A 27212-nucleotide genomic window follows, 5' to 3' on the forward strand; every position below is an offset into this window, starting at 1 on the left:
TCGGTAGCTCGGAAGAACTCGGTGGGTTGAACAACAAAAGAGGGTTTTCCCTGGCTAGAGCTTTCCTTCCTATGGGGTGCTCTGCTATGATGTGAGCCCTGAGCTGCCCCCTTGCCTGCGAGGCAGAGGTCCCAGAAGCACAGGCTGCACCAAACACTGCAGCTTGCACAGCCGAATGGAAGACCAAGAGACAGTGTGCCCAAGCGACACACAGAGGATGGCAACCTCAGCTTTCAATCACAAAAACACCACCAATAAGTACAAGTACTAGCAAATTAAGCATTGTTCAAGAAGTGCAGTTCAAAGGCATCTCTGTCCTTAAGCATGTGTTGCGGGCTTCTCTCCATGGGGCTCAGCTGTCATCCAGAGCCAAAAAAATTTGTCTCTCCAAATTCTTAAGTTTCTGCAGAATCTGGAAGCAGAGTCACTGAACTTCTATTGGTCCACTAAGTCGGGGGGAGGAGGGATAAGATCCCGTGGGTTCAGCCTTGCAACGAGGCAGACATCATAGCTGTCGTGCATGAGGACATTGATGGCCACCACGTTCCACTGGTTCTCCCACGTGTCGAGCTCGAGGATCTCCTTGGTGATGACTTCATGACGAGCTGAAAAACAGAAGCAACATAAGAACCAGAAGTGAAGCCAAACAGGATCAAAGGCATTGTTACTAGCCTACTGTAAGGTAGCAATGAAAAGGTGCTTTCTGTGGTACCAACAGCTATGCTGAGGAGCACGCAAGTTTGTCGACACACAGAGAACTAATTGGTGCAGATGGAGACCTGTACAGGACATTCAGTCCTCACCTCTGAACAGCAGAGATAAAAACATGAAGCACTCCACCTCAGTACAAGCATGCAGGTGGCATTTCATCGCACGATCAAAATGTCAAATGCTCACTTTGAGACAGAGCTAATGAGCAGGCCTACATGCACTGCCTTGTCTTTTCTTTCCCCCCAACTAAACTGTAGCTCTCAGGCCCCTGGAAGCACTCCAATACTATAACAAATAAAGATAGAGAAACCTCCAGGGCTTGAAATATACTTTATGCTGAGGAATTTGTCTTGAATAGTCGGGTCAGAAGAAAGCCAATAAATCACAGCCAATCTGAAGACAAACAGCTTTTTACTGAGACTAACAAAAAATAATGAAAAGAATCACCACACAGCAGAGAACTGCAATTGTCAACCAGCAGTGCTGAATTAAACTTCTTGTGAAAAGGTAAAGCCTTTCTTTGCTAACAAAAGGCCTGAACTCTCCAGCAATTTTGTTACTCAAAGCCAAGTTATTTCCTAAAAATAAAAACCATCTTTCATTTTTGCTCACTCTTTCATGTTAAAGCTGCTTTCTCACAGTAACCTTAGTCTAAACTCTTACTTTGAGATGAGGATGTGCATGTGCTTTGCTGTCAGCTTCCTTCCCTTCTTTCTGATGAATCTCTGGGTAGATTTATTAGGAGTCAGGTCTCAAAGACTGCCAAGCACAGACACTTCACAGGTACAAAGGTAAGAGCCATCACAGCAAGAAACACCAAGTACTCATCTCTGTTCTGACTCCTGAAAGACTTGTGACAGGATAAACTTTACAGGGTCTGGACTGAGGTTCCCATTCAGCCCTTCTGTAATATTTTATTTTTTAATGTCACCTCAGAAACAATCCTTCATGTCTAGCAACTGCATCTCATGTTTGGACACTGCCCTTCTGTGGAGCCAACAGCAAAGAACTGAAAAAAGGGAAAGAGTGAAATACAGAAGAGCATCTGGAGGCATATATTTCCTTGCATTGGAAACAGACCACAAATTCCTCCAGAAAACAGCAACTTCAGGGTTTTGCTACCCCCCAGATAGTGTGCTTGTGGTTTAGGCACTGAGAAAAGTTGGTGCCCATGTTACAATGATGTAGTGCCATGGGATTTAAATGTCCCTGGGGCTCCTCTACAAATAGCTTCAGGATGCAAGGAGGTCACATGAAAAGAGGCTTCTTCCACCCTTGGGATCAATTTCCTCACTGCACAATTTAGAAGCACTTCTATATTACTGCAGGTCCTGCACATTGTGGAAGTCTTAGCTTTATGGAAATATTTTCATGTTTTTATAAGTATTTACTTAAGAAAACAGCTCACCAACCATTCACCATCTCTGACCCCTCTCTCACCAGAGAACAGCACAATGTTTCCACCCCACAGCCCATAGTCATTTTCCCCTCAGCTGTACCAGAAACATTTTTCTTGGTCCAAGCCCTAGATTCTGGGAGCGTCACGCATCTCTGCAAGTTTGAGTGAAATTAATATTTCAGGATTTGGCCTCATCTGCATAGTTCTTGTTCTGTTCCTTTACTCTGTTCTCAGAAAATGGAACGATAGTTTTGATGGCTCATTTATTGGACTTCAGTAGTTCATTAAGTACAGGAGAATAACAGGCAAGCAACAACCATCGATGAGACAAGACAACAAACTGCTAAAATACCCAGTAACCTGTGAAGAGAAGGCACAACTGAACCTGTGAACAAGTAGCACATGCCAGTACCAAAGAGCTCACTTTTTTATGACCCTGCAAGAGCAAGCAGGTTTTCCCTAAGATACAAATATGAAGACAAACAGACCTGAGCTGTGACATGGGAGGCTCCAGCCCCTGGATTTATTATTAGATCATCTCCTTTATGCAATAAATTTTTATGCCTGGATTTTCTTTGGCATAGATCATGACAAAAGTGAGACAATCAGAGGAAAAAATCAAACACTGGAACTGTCTGAAATGTTCTGTGGGCAACTGTAACACTTCAGAAAAAATCATAATTAAAACATCAAAGGCAGATTCAGCCACCCTTCCTCGCCAGCCTTGCTGTGTTTTATCCTGACCCTGGTGACTCACAACCTTCGGTGTCCCTTGTTTCCCTTTTTGTGTGATGATGTAGCTGGTTTTGTTCCACTCCACAAATTCTGCTTTCGAGCACGCGGACTGTTGGTTAACTCTTAACCCTTGGGAGATAAAAAGGGTTTGTTGTTGGAATAAAGGAAGCAATCACTTCTGCAGTCTTGTCTTATTTAATATGAAAGGAAACAGCATGCTTTGGATGAGAGAGTTCATATGAGGAAAAGCACTGCTCACAATGTAGTTATGCTTCAAAAAATGACATCCCCCCTTTGTTTTGAAATGAGTTAAAACAACTGAACTCTGAAGACGCACCCACCCACCCCCGGTATGGACAATAGAAAAAGTAATGTTTGTTAAAAAATCTGGAAGTTTGTCTCTTTGGATTCTAGACCCCACTCTTCATTTGGACTTTAATCCCCAAAAAAGTGTTTAAAGCCTAACATTTACCTCAGTGCAAGTAATTCCAGATTCTGCCTCATTGGTTTATCTTTTTTTTTTTTTTTTTTTTTTTTTATCTTTTAAGGCAATACCTTAGAAGCCAATTTTGCTTAAAGTAGAATAAAGATGTCTACAGAAAGAAATAGGTTGTATTACACAGATTATCCTTTCAAGAAGCCAATGCACAGAATTCCCTGTCACACATAGCATTATTCTGCATCATTTACCAGACAGACGCCTCACCTAATGAAAGGAATTCACTCCCTTCCAAATGCTTTTTCCCCTACAAAATGAGGCAGTATTATTACAAAATGAGGCACATCATTGCTTAACCATGAGGAGGTCTTAAGAAACTTGCTTTATATTTTTGTACATGGGCCTTAAACCCCTTTGTATTAGGATCATTCAGGTAATACAAACCTAACCCTAATGCGGATACTTTTAAAGCAGTACAGTGTTTACTGCAGTGTGTTTTTCTTATCTAGGAGAGGGCTAAACCAGCATAAGAAACATCCATTCCAGCATAAGCTTATCCACACTAGAAGTTGTAGTACTTCAGAAGAAAGTCACAGAACTCTTGGTACAGTTATGTTTTGGTTTTTTGTTTTGTTTTGTTTTGTTTTGTTTTGTCATTCAAATGCAGGCTGAAGGCCAACACTGAACCTACAAATGTGTATTTTTCCAGTAATAAAGAACTTGATTTATAACCAAAAAAAATGTTAGAGTCATATTTCAATTATAGTAGGCTGAGAGCAAAATGAGTAAGTTTCTGCATTCATCTGTGAATAAAACTGTCCCAAAATTTTTGATATGAAGTTTTCCTTTACATGTGCAGATAAACCCCACAAAAACATTAGTTTTTCAGTGATTGCCTGCACCCCATGGACACAATCATATTTTCTCTACAGCGGGTTTATTTTCAGATATACTCCACTCCTCAAATACGGCCAGACTTCATTTTATATCGTATGCTTTGTCATGTCATTTGAATGAGGAGAGACCATAAATCAGGATGCACCATACTTGGAAAGACCTACAGTATGACTGCAGGCAATATTATAAATATTTGATCTGCTTTTGTCTCCCCCCCCCTTTTTTTTTTTTCTAAACTGCATTCCACTTGTAATTTAGTATTAGGAGGAAGGACACCTTCCCTTGTAAGTGTAGTATTTATAGCACTTCTGATCTTTTTTGATTTTGCTTTGTCTTTCCTATTTGGAACCGAGCATTCCAATATTATTATTTGGAGGATGGGGGAAGGTGTTAAAGGGATGCAGACACAGAAGAATTGAGCAATATGCTTAACAAGTAGAAAATCTATAGCTCATACAGAACTATTAACCATACAGCTGTTATGTTGCTAATGATGATACTAAGAAATTTACCCCATGGCTTTAGAGTCCAGAGCACTGACCTCCCAAATGCCAAATGTTAGCTCATTGGAGTCAAATCTATGGAAGTTTGCTGAAAAGTGGTCAAGAACTTAATTTCTTACAGAAACCCATTGACATCAGCCAGTCTGTTTGCTTCCATCTTATGGAGGAAGAAAGCTGCATCATGGCACGTGCTCTCAGTATCTCCGTAAGTTGCAACTCCTCTGCCTACTCAATGCAGGGCAGAGACATCCAAAGTAGCTTTGGATAAGCTCACCAGCATCTTATCTGTGCCACAGCCACACTGCCAGCAGTACCCAAGCAGGCTCATTCAGAGCAGGGCCAGGTGCCTGAGCACAGAACCTCATCTGCCCTGGGACATCCTCATCCATACTTTCCTGAGCTCCTGCTGATATCAGTCCTGGCACTTCTCAGGTTGTCACAGCACCTTTTCCTTTCCTGTTGGCACAGTTCCCTAACATGCTCCACCTTCTCTGGCCATTAATCAATTTATAGAAAAAAGCCACCAAACCTCTAGTGGTTGAGCTGTTAACTGCCTGTTCTTTCCAAAGAAAAGGCACTTAAACATCACGAGGTGCTTGCCAGTCCCCAGAACTCATTACTCAGGGGGGTTCTTGCTCAAGCTTCTCACATCCTTGTCACCTAACAGCCAAACCAGAGCTGTCTTGAGGCAGCTCAATCTCCAGTGCTAGTTTGTAACTGGTTTTGCATGCCATTATCTGCACCAGAGAGCAGACAATGACTTTAAACATAAGGGATTAGCCTCTGCTACTTATCTTCCTCACCACTAATAGCTGCTTTCGTAATTACATGATGTAGAGTTCAGTGACTTGGGAATTCACGTTTGTGTTGCAATGGGATGGAAGTGCATTTAGATCATTATCACCAGATGTACTGGTTCCTGATGTGCAGTAGGAAACAGAATAAGTTCATCAAGTCTGTGGCCTTCAATCCCATTTGCATATGTGAGCTGCCCCTAACTCCACCAGCCTCGCTAGGACAACAGAGCCAACACCCCTCGTGGGGTCAAGCACATCCATCATCTGTGCCTGTGGGCAGAAGCAGAATACACAGGAGAAGGAACTTGGCCTGGCTGTTTAACATGCTGGCCAGCCTTCAGGATGTTAAGTACCAAGGCAGTGCTTCCCATCAGACACAGTGAAAGCTGGGAGGCAGGTTGGGACTTCATTTTACAGCTGTGGCAGCTTATTGTTTTCAGAGCACCTGCATGGAGTAAGGTAAGCTATTCACTCTCATAGACAAGACTTCTATCCTTCCACTCTGCTGTGTAATTCTTCAGAACCATAACTTTGTGATCCACCCATTCCCTCACAAATCAATGTGTATTAAAATTAAAATATGTATGTATGAAGAATGGTCTACAGGAAGGAACTTCTCATTCAGTTATTTCAACTGATTTTCTTGGGATTGATCTAGCTGCTGCAGCATTTTAACTCTTTCCAGTTGTCTATTTTTCATAGGCAAGGCCTCTTCCAGTCTTACAAGCACGGATCCTGCTTGTGCTGCAGGTGATAGCAGGATCACAAACTACAGCAGCAGCAGGATCAGTGCTCTTGAAGTCAATGCACCATGCATGGGAGTAAAAGCTGGAAGAGCAGGATGGCAATTTCTGGTCTCAGACCGTGCTAGGATACTGTTCCTAAATGCTTTGCAGTGGGTTAATACATTATTAATAGATGATATAAAGCATGTTTAGACTGTATGCATGACAGGCAGTTATGAACACAATAGAAGATGTCATACATGGCTCTAAGCCATGTTTCTAAACAACCTATTGACCTCTTTAGCAATTAATTAAAATGCATTAAAATATCTATTAATCATTTATTAACCCTTTATAAACTATAAATGAACCTTAGTCAGAGGCATGACCAGATTACTAACACAGTCAGACACCGGGTTGAATTTAGATCTGAAACAATCAGGTGCTGCTCACCAGCAATTCCCTGACCTGCACTGGCCTTATTTACAGCACTGAGTTTCTAGCTAATGAGCACGGGGCAGGCGGGCAGCCCTCCTGAGGAAGGGAGCACACCAGCAAGGTGTCTCCAAGAGCAGCTTTCCAGGGAACAGGCAAAAAGTTAAGCAGCGTTTTTCGGGGTGAACCTGGTGTGCTGGCTGGAGCAATGTGGCAGCATCTGTGGCAGACTGCTATGCTGAGCAAGACAGGGACCCAGGATCCGTTTCATGGGTGGGGATATTTATTCAAACGATAACAACTGTGGGCAGGAGAACTTCAATTATTCATCACTGCCTGGTAAATTCTAACTGAGGGAAACAAGCAGTGCTGCAGATAGGCAGCCCGGGGTTTGCCCCTCTGCTTTATTTAGCTGAGAACATGGGAAGGTGCTGGAGAAACAGCTTTCATTCTGATCCCTCATCCCCCAAACTTCACAAGTGTAGTATTTACTGTGCCAGACTCCTTAATACATCTAAATTTAATTTGATTCCAGTAATGTACCATAACCACTATAATAAAAAACAAGCATTACAACGATACCTCATCTAAATCACATAATGGATGAGGCTGAGGGGAACAGCATTTATGGGAGATTAGTCAAAATAAATAACTATTAAGCTAGTCCGCTGTCAGGAGAGGGTGGCGTGGAGATACAAACTCATTAGCTCAGTTGGAATACAGTAATTACTACACGGCTCTGCACTGCCGCAAGCAGTGCTGCTGCTATTCCAATGTATGGATTACAATTTATGTAAATGAGGAAGAAGCGTCCAGAAAATGCACCTGGGGTAAGTGTGCAATTTTTTTTTTTTTCCCTGTAGAAGCAGCTACACAGTTAGTGGACTGAATGTTACTGTATCACCTATCGTGGCTAACAGCTACAGACAAAATTTAGATTTGGGTGCTCCAAGTCCAGAGGTATTTCTTCCCTTCTCCCTTCCTCTGACTCTCCCACTGCCTGTAGTGCCCTTTGAGCAAAAATGAGTTTCTATTTGATATCAATGATAAGTAAACAGATCTGGGTTGAATAGCTCAGATCTCATACATGATGCTAAATATTAGATTTTTTTTTTTTTCATATATATAGTAGGAAAGCAGCAAGTTTATCTTCTCTGCTGTAAACTGTGTTGGAGAAAGATGGCACAACTGCCAGTTCAGAGAATGACAGTTCAACATCAAGTGCAATGGCTGATAAAATCATACAATATTTTAAGTGATGTGCTGCTAGTAGGAGACCTATTAAGTATCTTATTCTTTGAATTGAGGCAGTTGCCCCATTACTTTGCACATCAGCTAATGTCACATGGGTGTACAATAATGATGGCATTCTAATTATAATCAAGTTAAAAAAATCAAATCCAAATTTGAATTAATTCAAATCAGGGGCAGACAGTTGGACCAACACCTATAATCTAAAAAAGCAGCTACAGATCAGGAGAACAGCCCCCCACTGACTGTTCCCACAGCGCCAGCCCCCAGGGACGTGCTGCAAGATTTGTTTGAAGCAACTAAGCAAAGTTAATGAACGTGTGCCTCCATGAGCTGGGAAGTCCCAGCAAAAAGGCATGCATGCTTGCCTTTGTTATAAATATTTTTGGCTGCTTCATAGCATTATTTTCACTGGAAAATAAACAGGGAACCCAGTCTGGCAGGCATTCATAATTGTATAGTGCTGCATACCTGAAGGGTTGCTCACCCCTCCTTGAGCAAAGCACTCTAATGAGCCTACTCCTGCCATGCCCAGGCTAACATTAATAGCTGTCAGCCTGCGCAGGTGTCAGGTTTAATGCTAGGCAAAGAAAATAAGATGTGTCAACAAGAATATTGTACACTTGATCCACAAAGGCTGCTTTAAAACCTGTAGCTACAGCACTAAATGCGACAACATTAGAGCAGTTAGTAGAAAGCTGGTTGGCTTCTGCACATTGGGTCCTTCTGAATATTCATACTACGACTGGTGTTCTCTGTGCAGAACTACAAACTAATGGATAAAAACAACGATTTGAAATATTTCTAAATATCTTGCTGAATGCTGTAACATTGCTGGCAAATGGCAGGCAACACTCATGGCACTAGGTTATGTGAGCTGGAGCTGGGTGTCAGATGAGCAGATTAATGGCTCCTATTTGCAATAATAGTTTTAGCAGAAAATGAACTAATTTGGATAAACTATGGGCTAGCAGATGAAGTCTGGCAAGTCATTCTAAAGCAGGAAACTGGAATTCAAAGTAGAAATTATTTTTTGGGTACTTATGATCATAAGGCACATCATTTGTTGCCAAGTGATAAGAGGTCTCAGAGTGGCTTCTACCATCTAACCACAGACACAAGGCTCCTGACAGTTTTGCCTTCAGTAAGCCAAGTCTGGATTGCTCATATCCTGGTAGAAACACGGAGCATTAACAGACAAGAGGTTCTCAGGGTTCTGAATTGCCTTCTGGTCTGTCAGAAAAAAATTCAAGCACCAAGGACCTGAACGTCCCTCTGGAAGTCTGTGCTTCTCCATATGCTGCATGGAGACTAGGGTCACTAAGGTCTTCATGTAGGCCCCTCAGCTAAGTCTAAACTTCTGCTGAATTAATTCCCTCTCATAGCCAGTCCCTGAACAAGCTTCTAACCTGAGGAAGCCTCAGCAGGAAAAGTCTTACAAGCAGCATACACCAATAGCTTAACTTGAAACAGCATTTCCTGCAGTACAGGGGAAGCTTTCTCTTGAAGTCTGGACACTTTGGAGTACACTCATCCTTTAGAGAGGCTTTACTCTGCATTGCTCAAATGATACTCCCAGCTGGCCAAGCAGACTTCCTTCTGGAGACCAAGTAGCTGCAATTTCTCTTCTTCTGCTCCTGGGGATGCTGTTAAGTGCTACTCCACTTGTCCTTGTCCTTCTCTGAGCAGAGGTTTAGAGGCAGTACATATCAGATGGGCATCCTGTTATCAGGAAATTTCAAGGAGTGTAATAAAGGACACAGAAGTGATGGCAGTTGAAAGGGCAATGTCTTTTGATCCAAAATTAAGGCCCTTTGGGCATTTGACAGCTGTTTCTCAGCTTTGTGTACAGCATCTCTGGCCTCTGATTAACCACTTAGGTCTATGCTTGCACAGAAAGGCACACAGAGCATGGTGCATAAACAAAATTAAGATGCAAAAATATCCTTATGTCACCAGCTTTCCTACTGCTGGATCAAGAACGTAAATGAATGCAAAGACAAGTTCAGACTAGGAGTCAGGGACAAGTCTCCAGTATATAGGGAGTCCCTATATCCTGCTGCTTATATATATTGCTACTCTGGAGAGCCTTAGCCAACGTCTTTGCCTTTTTTTTTTTTTTGAGAAGCACTTGTACTCGAGTGTTCACAGCAGCCTTTTAGAGTTCAGCAGGCAGAAAACCCAGAGACTACAGCTGTGCCACCAGCTTGTTCCAAAAACTCCACTCAGTTGAAACTAAATTACAATGTTTTGTAAAATTGGAATATCCTCTCTTGGTTGCATCCCTCACGAAAACTGAAGTGGCATGCCAAGAAACCCAAAAGACTAAAGCCAAACAAGCACATTCTAAAATAACCCTATCTGCTACTAAAGCAGCAGCAGCACATGCTGTTCTGTGAATATCCTGAATCTGCTGAGCAGCTGTAATTGTGAAAGAGCAAAGTCAAGCCACTCTCTCCAAGATCCCACATGACAGTAATAACCCTCTGTCCCTTACTCCAGCCTTCACCCCAAAGAGCAGCACTCTTCCCAGCATGCAGAGAAGACAGGGACAGGGAGAGAAACCAGTGACATAACCTCCAGGTTCTGCAAATGGACTCCAGTCATCTATTCCTTGATGGTGGTAGCTGGAAGTTATTATGAAGATTAAAAAAACAAACAAACAAACAAACAAACCTTTCCCTCTAATAACTTTAAAGTCATTAATAAGCCTATCTTAAGACACAGCTTCCTCTCAACTCCTCAGACATTTGGATATATCACATTTAAAATTGGCTGTGAATCTTATTTTGGCTCCCTGTTAATAGGCATTATGCTAACAACACAATCATATACTATTTCTCAGGTATACAAAGTGCACACATGGAGGGCATCAAAATCCAGGTTGCACAGGTAACTGCAATACTGGCATTATCTAACTTCCACTCCTTGTTTCCCCATCTAAACAACACTTAGCGTAGGAGAATTCTATACATAATTATCTAGATTGCAATAATACAGTCAGGAGTCAGGACCCCATTGAGCTGGCATTATACAAGCATACAAAAGATGGCCAGCTTGAAACCCACAGGGGAACTTTCAACCTTTCCCAGTGCTGCCACTCCTAATGCAACTCAGTGACAGAATGCAGGGCTTTTTTTACAGAGTTATTCAGAAGGTTTCATGCTAATCTGTTAGTCATCTTGAATGTAACTGCTTCACATGTTGGTGCAGAAGATCATCCTTTTGAGGTTTGTACCCACTAACTTTAGGCTTTCCTTACACTGCTGAGGACAAAAATGATGGCACATTTCCTATGGAAACAGTGATGAATTGTAATCAAAATCATTCTGAGGTCACAATTTCCATCAGGTGTGGCACAAGAACACGCCTGTTAGAGCTGCCATACAAGTGTTTTCACAAAGCAGCTTCTTCAGACAGCAGCAAGTGAAGGGAAGGTAAGTTGTGAACTAAAGGATGAAAACCATTCTGAAACATAGCAGCTCTAAGTTTAGAGTTCATAATACAAGTAAAAGCCAATGCAGCCTTTATTAGTGTGGCATGAAGGACGTGACCCAGTGATACCATATGGACGTTACTGGGCAACAGTGAGCCTGACACGACATTTAGTAGCAGTGCATAGTGCATCTGTACTACTGCTTTCTCCTAGAAATGAGATTGGGGTAGCAGCTGCTCTATAGCAGGAGAAGTGTGCATGTTTTGAGAGACTCTGCATTTATAATTAAAATTAATGAGTAGCAATACTGGAGATAGTCAAGGGGGAAGGAAGACTTCAAAGGGGAAAGGTGGCTAGGCTATGGGACTAGGATTATTTCACATCACCAGATCTGGAATTTGACCTCCCTAACCAGAGTACTCATTAAATACACAAGGTTTTTCAACACTGAAAATGAAATCATGTAAGTAAACAGAGCTAGCTACCACAGCTACAGATGGATCAATAGTGCCTAAACCTTCAACAAATATGCTCAAGTTCTGTAATGCCCATAACATACATTAAGATCCTGATCTCAGTAGCTCTGTATGTATATCAAGGAGAATTCTGCATAGGTTTGGAACAGTTCAGTGCAGATCAGAAACGTCCTTAATTTTTCATGCTTTGAGGAAAAAAACAAAGAACAAACAGAACACCATTCATATTGACATTAGGAGTCAGCAGTCCAAAGGGCTGGATCAGCTCTGTTGTTCCAGGGCATGCCAGTGCCACTTCACAGAGTTATTCAGTCAAGTCAGGCTGCATACAGTGAAACTGATTTCAAATACGCAAAGAATTTTAGACTCATTTGAGTACCTGCTCCATGAAATCCTCCACAGAGGTACAGCTTCCCTTCCACTGAGCCTGCACAGCTAGAGTTTGTTCGTAAGGAGAGGAGGGGAGAAGGCATAGGAGGTCCATCCCTCCAGAAGTCTCCATCAGGGTTATAAATCTCCACTGCATCAAGGCAGTTCCGTGTCTGCCCCCTGTCACGACCAATGCATCCAATTCCTCCTGCAGAAAAAGAATACATAGGTCAAATATAGCAGTCCCAGGTTCTGCTGAGAAATACATGGCTGGTTGCATCATCTTTTGTTTACATGTCCTCATATCCGTCTTTTTTCCTTTCCCTTTTGCAGCTCCAGAAGTTCATTAGAAAGTAAACTCAAGGCAGAAGCCACCACACATCATCTACGGACATCCAAGCAAGATCCTTTCTGAGGGCTGGTAACAAAGGAAGGACAAGAAACATGTCTTCAAAAGGCAAAGGTATTTTGTTTTCTGCATATGTAGTTGAAACAGTCATAATTACTTGTTTTGTGTGCTGGGCAAATCACTATCATTAAATCATGGTGGGTCAAAAATTATTTTGCAATTACTCTTAGTGTATTTGACACTCACTTGCTAACCAACAGTCATTTGGGTTTGTCTCAGTAAGAGAAAGTTCATACTCATTTCTGAATGGAAGCAAGCTTCAAAAAACAAAACTTTCAATATGCAGAAGTACCAATGGGGTCATTTGTGACAAGCCTGAGTGTTGAAGAGTTAGTTACAATGCCTGAAGTCAGTGTGCAGGATTGAAAGAGATCCCAGTTTTCTTTTGCTGGTACACACTGCAACAGGCTACAGGCACATACAAGATCTCAGTGCACAGTGCAAACACTGTACACTGAAAGCACAGAGTAAACACACCCTTTCCACATCTTTTCCAGTGATCAAATCCAGATTTTGAATTCACAGCCTTCAGTTCTCCACTATTAATATGCTGACGTACCCTCACAGGTTTTCCATCTGTGCCAATGGACACAATACCCTGTAATGAGCACTGATGGCATGCTAAAGCAGTTCTTTTGTGCATGTGGTGTGTGTGACCACTTTTAAATACAAAATGGCTGCAATATGCATGCAATTTCCACATGAAGGGCTAGCTTTCCAGATACTCTTATAGGATTGTTTAATTGTGCACATCCAAAATGGATGGCATGGCATGTAATTATGCCCTTGCATAATTGCAAAGGGGAATGACTGCAAGTACAACCTGTGCAAGGTTAGTGAAGCTGCCTTTAAACGTATTGCCCTGCCAGTGCTAAGATTGTCTGTTGAAGAAAGGAGCCCCTCGTGCTCAAAGTTTTACTTGCATATGGTTTTCCATCTACCTCTTCATATGGACTGTGCTATATTTTCCAACATTTTGAACACTCTCCAAAGATACTTCCAAGAGAACACAAGTGGGCCCATAATTCTCCAAATTTGTACCCGATATATTTCTGATCAGCATTTCAGAGTCAAGATAATTTATGCCTGCATCAGAGCAACAAAATGAGAACCAAATTCAGTGTCCTTTATGCAAGTTTTCCTCCAGCTGAACTTGCAGTGCTTGATTCAATCCAACATTTGAATTTTTCAGGCACTAGTGCGTACATATTGTGCTTACTTCAACATCTACCGTCAGCAACTCTGATAGATGACAGCTTTATTTATCAGTGAAAAGCTAACAACTAATGTCTAAGTGAATCAAGCCTCAGAGGAGGAACCCAAGAGAGCAGGGGAGTGATTTGGCTAATCACATCCAAAAAGGGACTTGTATACATCATCATGCTGAGCCACTCTCATAGTTGTCTGAGCTATTCCTTAGGACTATCTGGAAACAAGAGAGTTTCAAACAAGTTTCAAAATTCAAACATTCACTTATCATATTGTTCCTAATGTCAGGAACATTGTCCTCATCTGTGCAGTATTCTTCACTGCTCTTTAATGGCTTTTCAGAAATGTTCCATATTCCCCTAAATTTAATCAAGGGAAGTGGCAAGGGCTAATCAGACGAGGTTTTCATATAAGGCTATTATTTAGTTGACGGCTTACCAACATTTCTGACTCTATAGCATCCTTTGGTAGGATCACAGACTGCAGCATGCAAGACAATCTGCTAACAGGATATGTACAGTCTATGGAGTACAGTGTAGCACAGATGCCCAAGGAAGTTTTCACTGGTACCCAATAATATTAAAGGTCCCCACAGACTAATCTGATCTGTTCAAGAGGTAGTTTCATGATGCCAGGGACTGCTGCTGGTTTCCAAGCTAGTTTTAAAATTGCACAGGTGATACCGGTACTACACTGAAGAACAGACACTCATCCACAGGGGAAGTCTTCATCTGAGGAATGAAAGAGCATCTTGTTCAGAGGGACAAATGATACCAGTTAGGTCATGCATGGGACATATCAGACTCACAGAACTGAATAGCATTTTTGATTGCTTCAGCATTTCTTGGGAGGTCAGTGCCCCACGTGCCTAGAACATTTCTAGAAACGTATTTCTTAGCGCATTGTTATTGTCACTGCCAAATTCAGTAGCTGTGGGGCATGGTAACTTTAGAAATAACAGAAATAATGAGGTACAGCACAGTCAGTGACTTTTGCAAGAAGTCACAACCACCATCAGTTAATGAAGACATTCAGCTGCCAACTCAGGGCATCAGCTCCAAACATTTTCCCTGAATAGTTATTAGAGAGGTAATACTTAGTGGCCTATTAGAGCATCTCTTCAAAAGTTTGAGAGGTACCACATTTTTTAAGCATTTAAAAAACCTTCATTAGGCAATTTAGGTAACTTAAATTTGACCTCCTTTAATCCTCTTATAACCTGACACAGTCCTGAAGGTACAAGATATCTCCAATTTACATCCTTTGCCATTTCAGTTAGATCCAATTTCACGTTCAATTTACAGCAAGGACAAAGCTAAGTTCTCAGCAAGTAGAAAATGAGAAGGAAAATCAGAGAAAAATAAAGTTTAATTTTCAAGCTTAAAAAAAAACCAACACAACAAGTCAAACTCAGAAGAATTACAACCTTCTCTTGAAGCAATGTTAATTCTGAAATATTGCTAACAAAGGAATATGAGGATATTAGATTCCACCAGCACTGCTTTGCCTTTCCCAGATGTGGTAGTTCAGCAATACTCTTGTGAGACAGCAGTCTTTCCTCTGCAGACACTGATGTCTCAGGCCTCTTCCCAAATAACTAAATGCACAAATCAGCAAGAAAACTCCTCAAAGTGAAATCAAACCACATCTGCAAACAAGTGGAGGCATCTCATGTTAACCAGGCTATCCATCACCTACAATGTGTATTCCATGAAAGACTTCAAATGGGCAGAAAAAAAAAAATAAACTTGCTGTGTCAGGCAATTCACACTGCTTTACGCTCAGTCACTCAACCCCAGACCATCCTGTCCTGCTGCCTTCTTCATTCAGATTTATGAAACCATTAGGAGTGCACGTGGAGACATATGGAATTGCAATTAAGACCAAGAAGGCTGAACTGAACAAATGCGTTTATGTTTGGTTCCTACAGGGGCCTCTACATGAGGTGGAGGTACCCTTGAGGAGGGTAAGGGCAAGCAGCAATAGGGGCAAAGGGCTGTAGGTCACTTCAGGGAGGTTTGTGACAAGAGGCCTGGCAGCAGCTTGAGGTACTGGGGTCCATTTCTGTGTATTTGGAAGTCTGTACATGTGATTGTACCTTAAACCAGCCCATGCTGTGGTCACAGCCTTACAGGAGTCCCCACAGGCGTACCAAAGGGCAGCAAGTGCTACTGCCATGCCTACGGACTGGGGTGGATGCTAGAGAGGGTGTGTCAGTAACCCACACTCACCTCTCACCACAGAGCAGGTGAATTCAACACCACCTGGCTTTTTTCCCTGCATAAAGCCCAATTACATGTCCTTTGTGCAGGGAGAGATGGATTTCTCACCGGGAGATCTGAACTTTTCTGTCATTTTCACATTCATCACACAAGAGGATTTAATCCCAGAACTCAGTCCTACCCCTCCCACCCCTTACAAATACACCCTTTCAACATGTTAGGCTTTTTACATTATTCACTTTCCCTAGGAGATATTTCAGATGCCACTGAAGGACTAAAAAAAGCCAGTGAAGCCACCTTTGTGTTCCCAAACCCATTAATGCTTGAGAGCTTTCCATATCATGCTTGGATGATTCTGCAATCAAACATACTTTCAAGGGCACTCTGTAAGCAGTGGTTATAATGGACTTTAAATTTAACATGAAGTACCATTAGTAAAATAAATATACAAATAAAATACATAATCTTTATTAAGAAATCATGACAGAAAAGACAAGCCTTTGATGAATAAGGCAAAACAGGGGTAGGTGATGTGATTAGCACATCCCTAGAATTTCAATGAGCTGCAGTTTTGTGCCTTACTGTACCCACACACTGCTCGTAGCTGGCTGAAGGCAAAGCATTTTGCCTTGTCTAAGGTCAGCTGCCTCCCTCTTGTCCCATTCTCATCTGAGAAGGCTGCATGCAATTTGAATCACATCAGTTCTAATAACAGAACACCCTCCCAGTGCACAAGGGGGAACGGCTGTGAGGGCTGTGAGATAGAGAGTCACTAGCAACAATTAGTTCTGAAGATGCAAAGGAAATAAATACCTTATATACATCTATGTATATCTATAAGAACAAGACTGACACATGGTTAAGTTCCCAGAAAGAGGGAACTCCTGCCTACTGTACCCAGTGATTTCACCCATGGCACTAGAATTGGCACATGTAAAAGCAGGCACTCACGCTGAGCTCCTATACAGCTGAATTTGCCTGACTCCAACCTGGACAAGTTTTTTTTCCCAGGATAGTTGCCCAGATCCAAACCTAGATCATTCAGTGCATATACAGGACAGCTTACTTAAGTGACACCTGTAAGGTGGATCGTGGTTTAGGTAGGACTGAAAAGAGCTGGAGACCTCTGAATGTCAGAGTTTACACTATTTAATTTGGCTCCCCTACTTAGAGGGGGGGGTTAAATGAGACAAGACCTACAATTCCTCAGCCACATCAACTTATCAGAGCAACAAGAACAGGGCTGTTCCCAAGGGGAAGGTGTCCCAGACAATAAGCTCACTGGCAGGGAACAACTCTATGACCCCAGAAGCAGGTAGTTGCAGAGGATCCCACCAACAGCCCAGCAGTCATCAGGCAAGGAGGAGATGATGAGAAGGGGCTGAGACACCTGGGCTTAAATGATGCTTGTGGACCTATGGGCAGAGAGGGTGAGGTGGAAGCCCCAGGTGAGGCTGGTCAAGCTGATGAAGACCTCAGGGTACTGCCACTGGAGTTCTTTGCTGTATAATTAAGTCCTCAGATGACAATATTGAGTAATATTCATTCTTACTAGCATCTCTGTGAATTGTTATCAAAGGAAAGTGGGAAATGGGTGAAAAAAGCAGTAATTCTCCAACAAGCAAGTCAAATCTAAGCTCATGCTCTCCTTTGCCTCATGTAAAATAATTCACTATTAAATTGATCTCTGAAAAGCACAATGGATTTAATAGCGCTAATCTCTTATGTAACATTTCCCTTCATTACTCTTTAACAGCACTCAAGCTGAGAGTCTTAGCACTTATGCTGCTCTCTCACTCTGCAGAGCAGGGCTGCATAGCTGGTTTCGTGGAGAAATAAGGGAGCAATAAAGCTAGCCCTGGCAGGCACTTCCAAAGATGAGAAGCACTGTCATTTTTTACTAACGCAGAGCAAAGCAGATGATGTAATGCAGTTTGTAGAAGACACAAGGAAATAAGATGGATTAGAAGCAGGGCTGAAAAAAAAAAAAAAAAAAAAAAAAAAGACAGACAATTGTCTTCCTAAACATGGTCAAAACATGGTCTACACTTTGGTTTTAGGTCCTTTAAAGCCTTGTTCTCATTTTCTTTGATAATTCTTAAGTGAGTACGGAGCATTTCTCCTCTCATATATCAGACCAATTTTTGCTTTTTTCATTCCTCCCTACATACACGCACTTCAGAGACTGTGGCACAGGTACAACAGAGCAGAATCAGGCCCATAATCTGCTGCTTGTCAGAAGTCCAAAGCATATTTATAAATAGACATGTTTATTTTAGAAGAAGGTGTTATTCAAGTGCATGGTTAATACTCAAGCATGAAAGCTAAAACGTCTCCTTCCAGTCACTCCTACACAAGCTTTCCTTTCCAGGGAGACCCCAAAGTACATATTCAAATCAGTATTTTGTGATTAAGACCTACAGTGTTTAATTGAACCTCATTTAATTGCTTAAAACATTTAAAAAAAGCTCTCGGCAAGAACTCAAAGAAAAAAAAAGTTCTAAGGAGATGGGGTGCTAGGCTAAAGAAGATAAACAAAAATTCTTTGATTCTTAAATCTTCACTAATAGGATTTCTCATTTAAATCCTTCTATATTTCTTATTTATAAAGCAGGAATTACATAACATAAAAGCAACACATGGTTAAAGCTGTCATGGTGATACAATATTTTTTTACCAGTGACCTGTATTTTAGAGACAGTAGTTCTACTGAGTGCATTTTATTATACGATAATGAACATGGAATTCAAATGGATTAATTTATATAAATCTTCCTAATTTATCCATTGGCTGCAATGAGTTTTCAGAGTCTTAGCAGCAAAGGATATTTTTTAAGCAAGAGATTAAAATGCATGACCTTAAATAGAGCCCTCCCATTTGGTTTTCTTCCAAAAGTATCTCAATTGCCTCTGTCATTAAGAACACAATACTGCTCTTTCTTGGGCTTCCCAATGAATATAGTTATGTTCCTGGGAAAATATGGAGAGAAAGAGCTAAGACCAGTCAAATGGGATGAATAGGAGAAAGGATTTTGAGCCTTAGGAGATGCTGTTCATTTGCTTTTAAGGTTTATGTACATGATATAAATAGCATAAGATTCTCTAGGAACATTACACAACAAACAGACAATTATCTTGCAGGGTTGCTGATTAAGACACGTGATATAGATTCCTGAACAATGCTATTACTCAGACAAAAAACTCTAATCTATTTCTCATTTTCCTTCCATCAGTGTGACTCTAGAATAATTCCATTTAAGTCATTAGGGTTTTACACGCTGGAGCTGGCAATTAGGCTGGGAAGGGTTTTTGGACAGTGACTGTGTACTCTATGTTCTGAGCCAACAGGACTTTCCAAAGATTAACACTTCAAAGGCTAAGCATCGCATTCTGATCTGGGTTGGGAAAAAATGTGTCTGACACAACACAATTGAAATCAGCAGACTACTTACTACAGATTTACACCTACATGGATGAGAGCTAGCATTACGCTCATATACCAAGGAGGCTGTCACTGTATGTCATTCACAGCTAGTGTTTCATCTATGATTTTTGCTTCATATTTATTATAGAACTTGGATTCATACCTCAGAGACATTAGAGTAATCCTCTCTAATTTCACTTTGTGCAGTGATTTTTCATTTATGTTCTGAAGTCCCACCTAATCCTGAATGTGCTGAGACCTGTACAAACTGTACTGGAAGACAGAGATCCTGCCTGAAAGAGCTGACAAACTTACTTAGTTTAAAAATATGTGCCAAGAGTTGCTTGAAATAAGTCATATCTACATGCAGCACTACCTTATGTACCCAGCTAAAGCTATATTACATTTTTTTTTTTTTTTTTTTTTTGAAAAGTAAAGCTTTGGAAGCAAGGCTTGGTCCTTGCAAGATATTATCTTGCATTTCCCTGTTTCCACCTTGCCTTCCTTCCCCTCCTTCCTCTGCCCTCAGCAGATCTTCTTAGATGGGAGCAGACTGCAGGAAGCCCTTGGAGATGGTGCTCTACTTAAGGGACAAGTTTTATATCAAAAGTGGGTGATGCTTGTGGGAATCCAAGCATTGCTATGGAGCACGCTTCTGAGTTGTCCCTTTACTGAGTGTGTCGTGGTTCCGCTCGAGTGGGCAGCCGAGCTCCACCACAGCCGCTCTCTCACTCCCCCTCCTCAAAGAGGAATGGGGAGAAAATATGTGAAAAGGGCTCAAGGATTGAGATAAGGACGAGAAAATCACGCAATAATTATTGTAACGGGCAAAACAGACTCGGCATAAGGAGATAGTAAGATTTATTGCCTACAACTAACAAGCAAGAGAAGTGAGAAAACAAAGGAAAAAAAAAAAACAAAAGCACCTTCCCCCCATCCACCCTCTTCCACCTCCTCCCCCCGAGCGGCGCAGGGGAACGGGGAATGGGGGTTATGGTCAGTCTACAGCACTTCTTCTCTGCCGCTCCTTCTCGGTCACTCTCGTCCCCTGTGCTGTGGGGTCCCACCCACGGGATGCAGTCCTTGATGAACTGATCCGGCGTGGGCTTCCCACAGGCAGCAGCTCTTTCAGAACTGCTCCAGATATGGGTCTGTACCACGGGGTCCATCCCTCAGGAGAAAACTGCTCCAACCTGGCTCCCCTACGGGCAGCAGCTCCTGCCAGGTCACCTGCTCCTGCGTGGGCTCCTCTCCACGGGCTACAGGTCCGGCCTGGAATCTGCTCCGGCAGGGGTCTTCCACAGGCGGCAGCCTCCGTCGGTGCAGGGCCACCTGCTCCACCGTGGTCTCCTCCACGGGCTGCAGCGTGGAACCCTGCTCCACCGTGGTACTCCATGGGCTGCAGGGGGACATCCTGCTTCACCATGGTCCTCACCACAGGCCGCAGGGGACTTCTGCTCCGGCGCCTGGAGCACCTCTCCCCCTCCTTCTACACTGACCTTGGCGCAAGGCTGTTCCTCGCTCCTCTCACTCTCCCGGCTGCTGTGTGGCGCAGCGTTTTTTCCCTGTCTTAAATATGCTCTCACAGAGGCGAAAAACAACATCGCTTATTGGCTCGGATCTGGAAAACAATGGGGCCCTTCCCAAACATGGGGCAGCTTCTAGATCTTTCTCACAGAAACCACCCCTATGGCTCCCTGCTACCAAAACCTTGCCACGTAAACCCACTACAGAGTGTCCCATGCCTGAACTGCAGAATGAGGGATATGGACAGGGATTGTTTGGGGACAGCAGATTTGGGGGGAGGAGATTACTGAACTCTTCCACACAACTCTTAAAACTTTTGGTCAAACTACTGTTTTGAAAGCAAAAAAATGAGAAGGGTAATTTAAAAAATGACAAAGTGAAAGATACAGGCTTTCCAAAAAATGCACTGCATTGTGTTGGATGGAAGAGCATGATTTACTGAATTTCATCAGAATCCACAAATAATGTTGGTTTTGTCCAGGACATCCATATTCTCTTTTTCCCTGTGCCTTTCCTTCATGGCACTAGGGCATGTTACTTAGCTTCCTACTGTTCACCTGTGAAATGATGCTAACAAGGTTTCTCTACCCATCTTTTAAAACTCATTATTATTTATAGCACACACCAGTAGTCCAAAGAAAAACAGTTTAAAAAGCAAAGTATCTTTGTTATATTAATCCAGAACACTAAACATTCACCTAATTTAATCTACATGAATTAAGGAAGGAAGAAATTATGTGGGGAAAAAATAGATCCTGAAAATAACTATCCATTCAGTCCAACATACGTTGTCCTACAGTACCTAGCAAAGGGTGAGATATTTCACTTCACAGAAGCAAATTGCTGGAAAAAAGACAAAGTCATGGTGCTATCTGTTAAAAATCTGTTTCCTCTTACCCAGGACATAAATCTCACTGTTGACCACAGCAGCGCTGAAGCGGTATTTGGAGTACTTCATTGGTGCGCACTCTGTCCATTTGTCTTGGCATGGGTCGTACTGAAACGTTCTGTTACTTAATCGATCCGGCTCATCATCAGGCAGATCCATCTGTATGAAATATGACAGCCATATAATAATACAACATTTGGAGCCCTCCGCACATGCCTGCATGCAATTAATCACAGCAGACAGCGGAGCAGATAAATAACATAAACACATCAATTATAGCTGCGAAGTGATGCACACACACCATGGCTTAACAGCATCCATGACTTGTGGCTGGGAGTGCGTTGTAGAAGGCAAATGAATAAGAGAGCATTTATATTCTGTAGCAGTAAAGATGGGGATTTGTGTAATAACAGTACATTCATGGGCCCAGTTCTGGCAGAATGAACCTCTTTTGCAAGGCTGCTGTGAAGTCCTAATGATGGTAAAAAGGAAAACCTTGCTATAAAATATTTTTTATCCCTTCTAAAGGTTGAATTTCTGCTTCCACTGTTATTCAGACTATACTGTGAGTCCCAGTGAGGTACTTAGCTGACTGTGCTCGGGCCTATTTATATACAAAACTTAGCCTCAAGTCATATGTACATTTATTTAGTCAGCCTAGCCAGAGTAAAGTTGTTCGACTGCGGTAACTTCTCCTTCAATACTTTTAATGACAAGCTCCTAACACCCTGCTATACTTTTGCTGCCACAATATTCTTTTTATACTCACTCCTACTCATCTTGTTCTTCCTAATCTTCTTCTCCCTTCTCTCCCCCTCTGGTATAACACAGGAAGCTCAGATTATGTTTTATGGGTACAGCACTTTGGATGTAAGCTGTAGGCTGTGTGGAGAGGATTCTGAAATATTTCAGGATGAAAGGTTTCACTTGGAGAGAAGGAGAAGGAAAGAGCTACTCTCCATACTCATAAAGTTGGCGTACGTGTTCTTGCTTTGCTTGCTATTTTACTTTCCAAAAAGACCTTTACAGCACTGATATAATGGACAAAATATTAGAAAACAAATTAAATTTAGACAGATATATAACCCCTCAGTTACTGCATTCAAGTGCCTGGGAGAATGCTTTTTCTCCATGATAGGTGTGAAATACTGATTTATTCACTGAGAGGGGGGTAACTGCATATTTTCAATACAGAATAAGCATGCACTTAAGAGCAGACACCATCTGACATGCTTTAAATTCACATCCTACTTCATTTTCTTTGTGGTGGTGTGCACATGAACCACCTCAGAGCACATGCTGTGCTCTTCATGCACAGAAAACATAACATCCAGTACCCCTACTCTCTGTCTCATGGGACTGAATCCTTCCTTTCAGACTTCTACCAGTGCTTGCTTCCAATTTAAGAGCCTCCAGCTACCCCAGCTCGATCCCCTTGCATTTCAGTGAGGACAGACCTGTGCTGAAATGGAGCAATGCTGCAGCGAGTCAAGCTCTTGCCTTCCCAAGCTGTCCCTTCATGTCCTGGCTTGACTTTGTCTTGCATTGTTCCCCTTGCAAAGTCTGAGTGGGAAGGGAACATGTATTTATCTGTGTCCTGTAACGGACACACACATTCACAGCACTCCATCAGTGCTGTGTGGTTAGTGTTTGTTAGGGACTGACGGAACATTCAGTGCTGCCTGAGCACAAAGGCAGCTCCTTGCCCGCAGTGCAGCTGGGGCAGCCTCATCCACCACCACCCGCCTGGCAGGTGAGAGCAAGGAGATGATGGATACCATAGGGATAAGCACCCTCTGCAGCACTGAAAAAGGACGAAGCTGGTTGTCTGACTTCTACATTTATTTTGTTACACCTTATATTTGCAGTTTTTTGGTTTGTTTGTTTTCTATGGACAGATTTTTTCTACAGTATGTTCTCACAATTCATTTCTTTAAATAGCAAGGTATCCTTGTTCAGCCGTTTTAGCATCAGAAATGCTCTCTGATCTTTCTGTTGCCTTCTTTGGGGACTTCTGCACTCAAATTATCCGAAGAGGTGGAAATCCTGTTTGCTGCATAAATCTTGCTTAAGCACTTCAACCAGCAAAGTATTTCAAGGGATCACAAACTAACAAGATGTGATGACAGACTGAAAATATTGTAGCTGGTAATAATGATTACAGGTGTTCTACATCATTGTCAAGTAAATGTGGGGCTCTTTCTTGAATACCCCAAATTAAACTGCACTGAGCAGTAAATAAGAATAGGCTACAGTCTTAAAAAAGATCTTTTCACACTGGGAGCAAGTAGAGAGAGTGAGCACTGTTTCTGACATCCATCTGCCTCATGGCATAATTCTGTATATTCACTGTACTACTGAAAATGGTAGTTGTGGTCTTGTTGAAAATTCCCATTAAAATTTCACATGGCCAAGCAATGCAACTGACTCCAAAAAATGGACTGATTACAGGAATCTCTTTTCCAGAGAATGTTTCACCTTTTCATTTAAAATGTGATAAAAAATAAATGAATGAACATTAATCAAGAAAGTTTCCTGAGAGATTGAGGTGAAATTTAAATTTCAGATGTAAATCAGTTTAGCTGTGTATATGTTTTCTGAAGATGGGGCTCAGTTAAAAGTCTCTGTGTTATTTAAACACCATTATTTACTGATACTTTTAAAATTTAGAGAACAGTATATAAGGAGAAGAAAGGCTGAAATTAATCCATTTTTCATAGCCTACGATGACAAATTATACCAAATAAATATCATCCTAATTATTTCAAATTTTTGCAAAAATTAGGTGTTTAACCTAGTAGTTATTTAAACTATGTTCAACTCATATCAACCCAAAAGATATATTTTAAACTTGCTCACTGTGCACACATCCATGAAAGAACTGCCCATCCTGAAGTTATCTGTGATGAGGATGGCTCAATATGGATATTTTTACCCTTTACCCTGTTTTGTTTTCCTACAAAATATATGGAAAGAACGCGAGTGATTTATTATTCTCCTATGCAAGAAGCACCATAAAATTACACATCATATAAAGGAAACATAGTTCTGCTCATTATTACATAAAGAAAGCAACATAACAGGCACTTTTCTTAACCTGTGGTGTCCAGCCACCCAGCACGTACAGCTTATTCTTCATTGTCACCACCACATGGCAGGCTAATGGTACTGGCAGAGGTGCTGTGCTTCTCCAGGTACCTTTCTCCATGGAATATTTCTCCACGCAGTTGGTGACCTGGTATTGATTTTTCATTTTCATTTGCCCTCCAATTACATAGAGATCGTTATGGACAGTACCCAATGCATAGAGTTCACGGAGCTGAGCGCTGCACAGGCTGTGCCAAAACTGGTTTCCTCTCTGGTGGTATCTGTAGGGAAATCCAAAGCTGTAAATGCCCTGGCTCATCGATGTCCCACCAGCTTGTTTCAAACGTTATCCCCTTCAACCTCCAAAATTTATTTAGTGTTATGATTACAAGAAGAGCTTTCTCCTTCACAGACATGTTATAGAACTGAGACCAATATTTGCAAGATCAAGCATCTTTAGTATTAGGGATCCTAATTTTACGCATCTTTTGAAAGATATTTGACCTTAATTAAGGTAAGGAGTCCCTTATTTCTGCATGTGTTGTTCAGTCACCATTTCCATTGAAGTTGATGGGAAGAGTGAGAGTTCAACACTGCTGAAAATAAGGCCACTTTGTCTATCTTGGTAGGGATTTTTTTCCTTAAATTTAGATACCTATGTTTGAAAATGTTATTTTTTAATTTTGTCTTTAATCCAGAAAAGCTCTGTTTTTCTTTAAAATGGGCTAACCTGAAAAAGACATGAGTAAAATAGAATGAACTTTAAATTATTGATTATTATCTTTTCATCTCTGAGCTTTCATTGGTATGGCATTTTTAGAGAAGAGTGTTATCTTCAGCTTACTGGACTCCTTGGGACTTTTGCTTGACTCATTTACCCGCACTAACGAGAATATAAGATCCATGTACATCGAAGAAGGATCTAATCAAGCCTATTTACACAGAGATGCCACTGCAGTAAACCCTCCTCCTTCCAGGAGAAAAAGCATGAAGACTTGGTTGTATATATATAATTCCTTGTACCGTGAAGATCATTTATGACAAATTGCTTTAAGTAGCCAAAATCTCTGGGAAAACTTTCAGGTAATGAACATTTTGTCTAATGGTCTTTTCTTGATCTCAGAAACATCAACTTGATATAAAGGAAATTTATATCAAGGGATATATTATATATAGGGAAATTCTCTGACAGAGGGTACACACCTATAAATTTCGATGTTCCTGTTTTTTTGTCTAGACATTTTGGCGGCGCTGGCCTCTCCTGCCACAATAATATCATTATTCTCAGTGACAACACCAGTGCAAACACTTCCTAAACCCTCTCCATACTTTGGAGAGGAAATGAAATAAGTCTTTTTTGTTGCAGGAGCATAACAAAAACTGGCATCTGCGTAGCTCCCATGCCTTGACCTAATGCCAAGGGAATTGTTGCCGATGCAGAGTAAGAGATCAGTCGTCTCCATGCCATATCGCAGGCTGAGAGAAGGTTGGCTGACTAGCTTGATGGTTTTCAGCGCTTCCTCAAACATATCATTGCATTCTGAATTGCACAGGATCATGGTGTTCCTTTTGCGGGCTTCCATGAGAAAGGATGGGCTGACAAGCACCAGTCTCACTTGTTTCAGGAGCTCAATAAGGTACTCTACCCGTGACTTTCTGCTGTGGTTTACCCATCTAATGACAAGGTCCAGAATGCTCTCCTCCCTGGAAACATTCAGGTCATCTGATTTTATGAGAGACAACAGCTGCTGGACTTCAATCTCTAATATCTCTTCCTGTAAGCTCACCTCAGCAAAGTGCTGATACAGGTATTTCTTCGCCTGATCACATAAATCTTCTGCCCCGATGTGATTTGCGAAGTAGTAGATGCCCACACAGTTGGAAGCGTCCATGTGGTCCATCATGTACTTCTGACACACATTGCAAACCTCTTCCATCTGCATGAAATACGCAGCCAGGGCAACAGTCTGCACGTTCTGGTTAGTGAGGTGCAAATCCGCGCTGTACATGTAGTGGAGTATCACGGACACGCTCTCTGCAGAGATGTCATACAGCACCACTTCTCTTTGTGTGCATTCAGCCAAGCCACAGGTAAACATGGCTTTGAAATAAGGACTGAAGGCAGCCAGGACCACCTTATGGCAGGGGAATTTCTCACCTTCTGCAACTAGCACCACATCAACTATCTCTGTTGATTCCTTCATTCTATTTACTTGCTCCAACAAAGTCAAGCTATGGTGCTGCTTTCTCTTCTCCTCAGTCTTACGATCCAT

General features: G+C 41.8%; 1 protein-coding gene across 1 annotated transcript; it reads right to left on the reverse strand.

The window, feature by feature from the left end:
• Positions 1-435: 435 nt before the first annotated feature.
• KBTBD12 (kelch repeat and BTB domain containing 12) lies at positions 436-27212 on the reverse strand (the record flags this gene model as incomplete). Its single annotated transcript, XM_084292551.1, has 5 exons — positions 436-605; positions 12184-12381; positions 21861-22011; positions 24950-25220; positions 26143-27212. 5 exons carry the CDS (start codon positions 27210-27212, stop codon positions 436-438), a joined length of 1860 nt encoding a protein of 619 aa, XP_084148677.1.

The sequence above is a fragment of the Netta rufina genome (assembly GCF_964035555.1).
Source record: "Netta rufina genome assembly, chromosome: 10".
Classification (NCBI taxonomy): domain Eukaryota; kingdom Metazoa; phylum Chordata; class Aves; order Anseriformes; family Anatidae; genus Netta; species Netta rufina.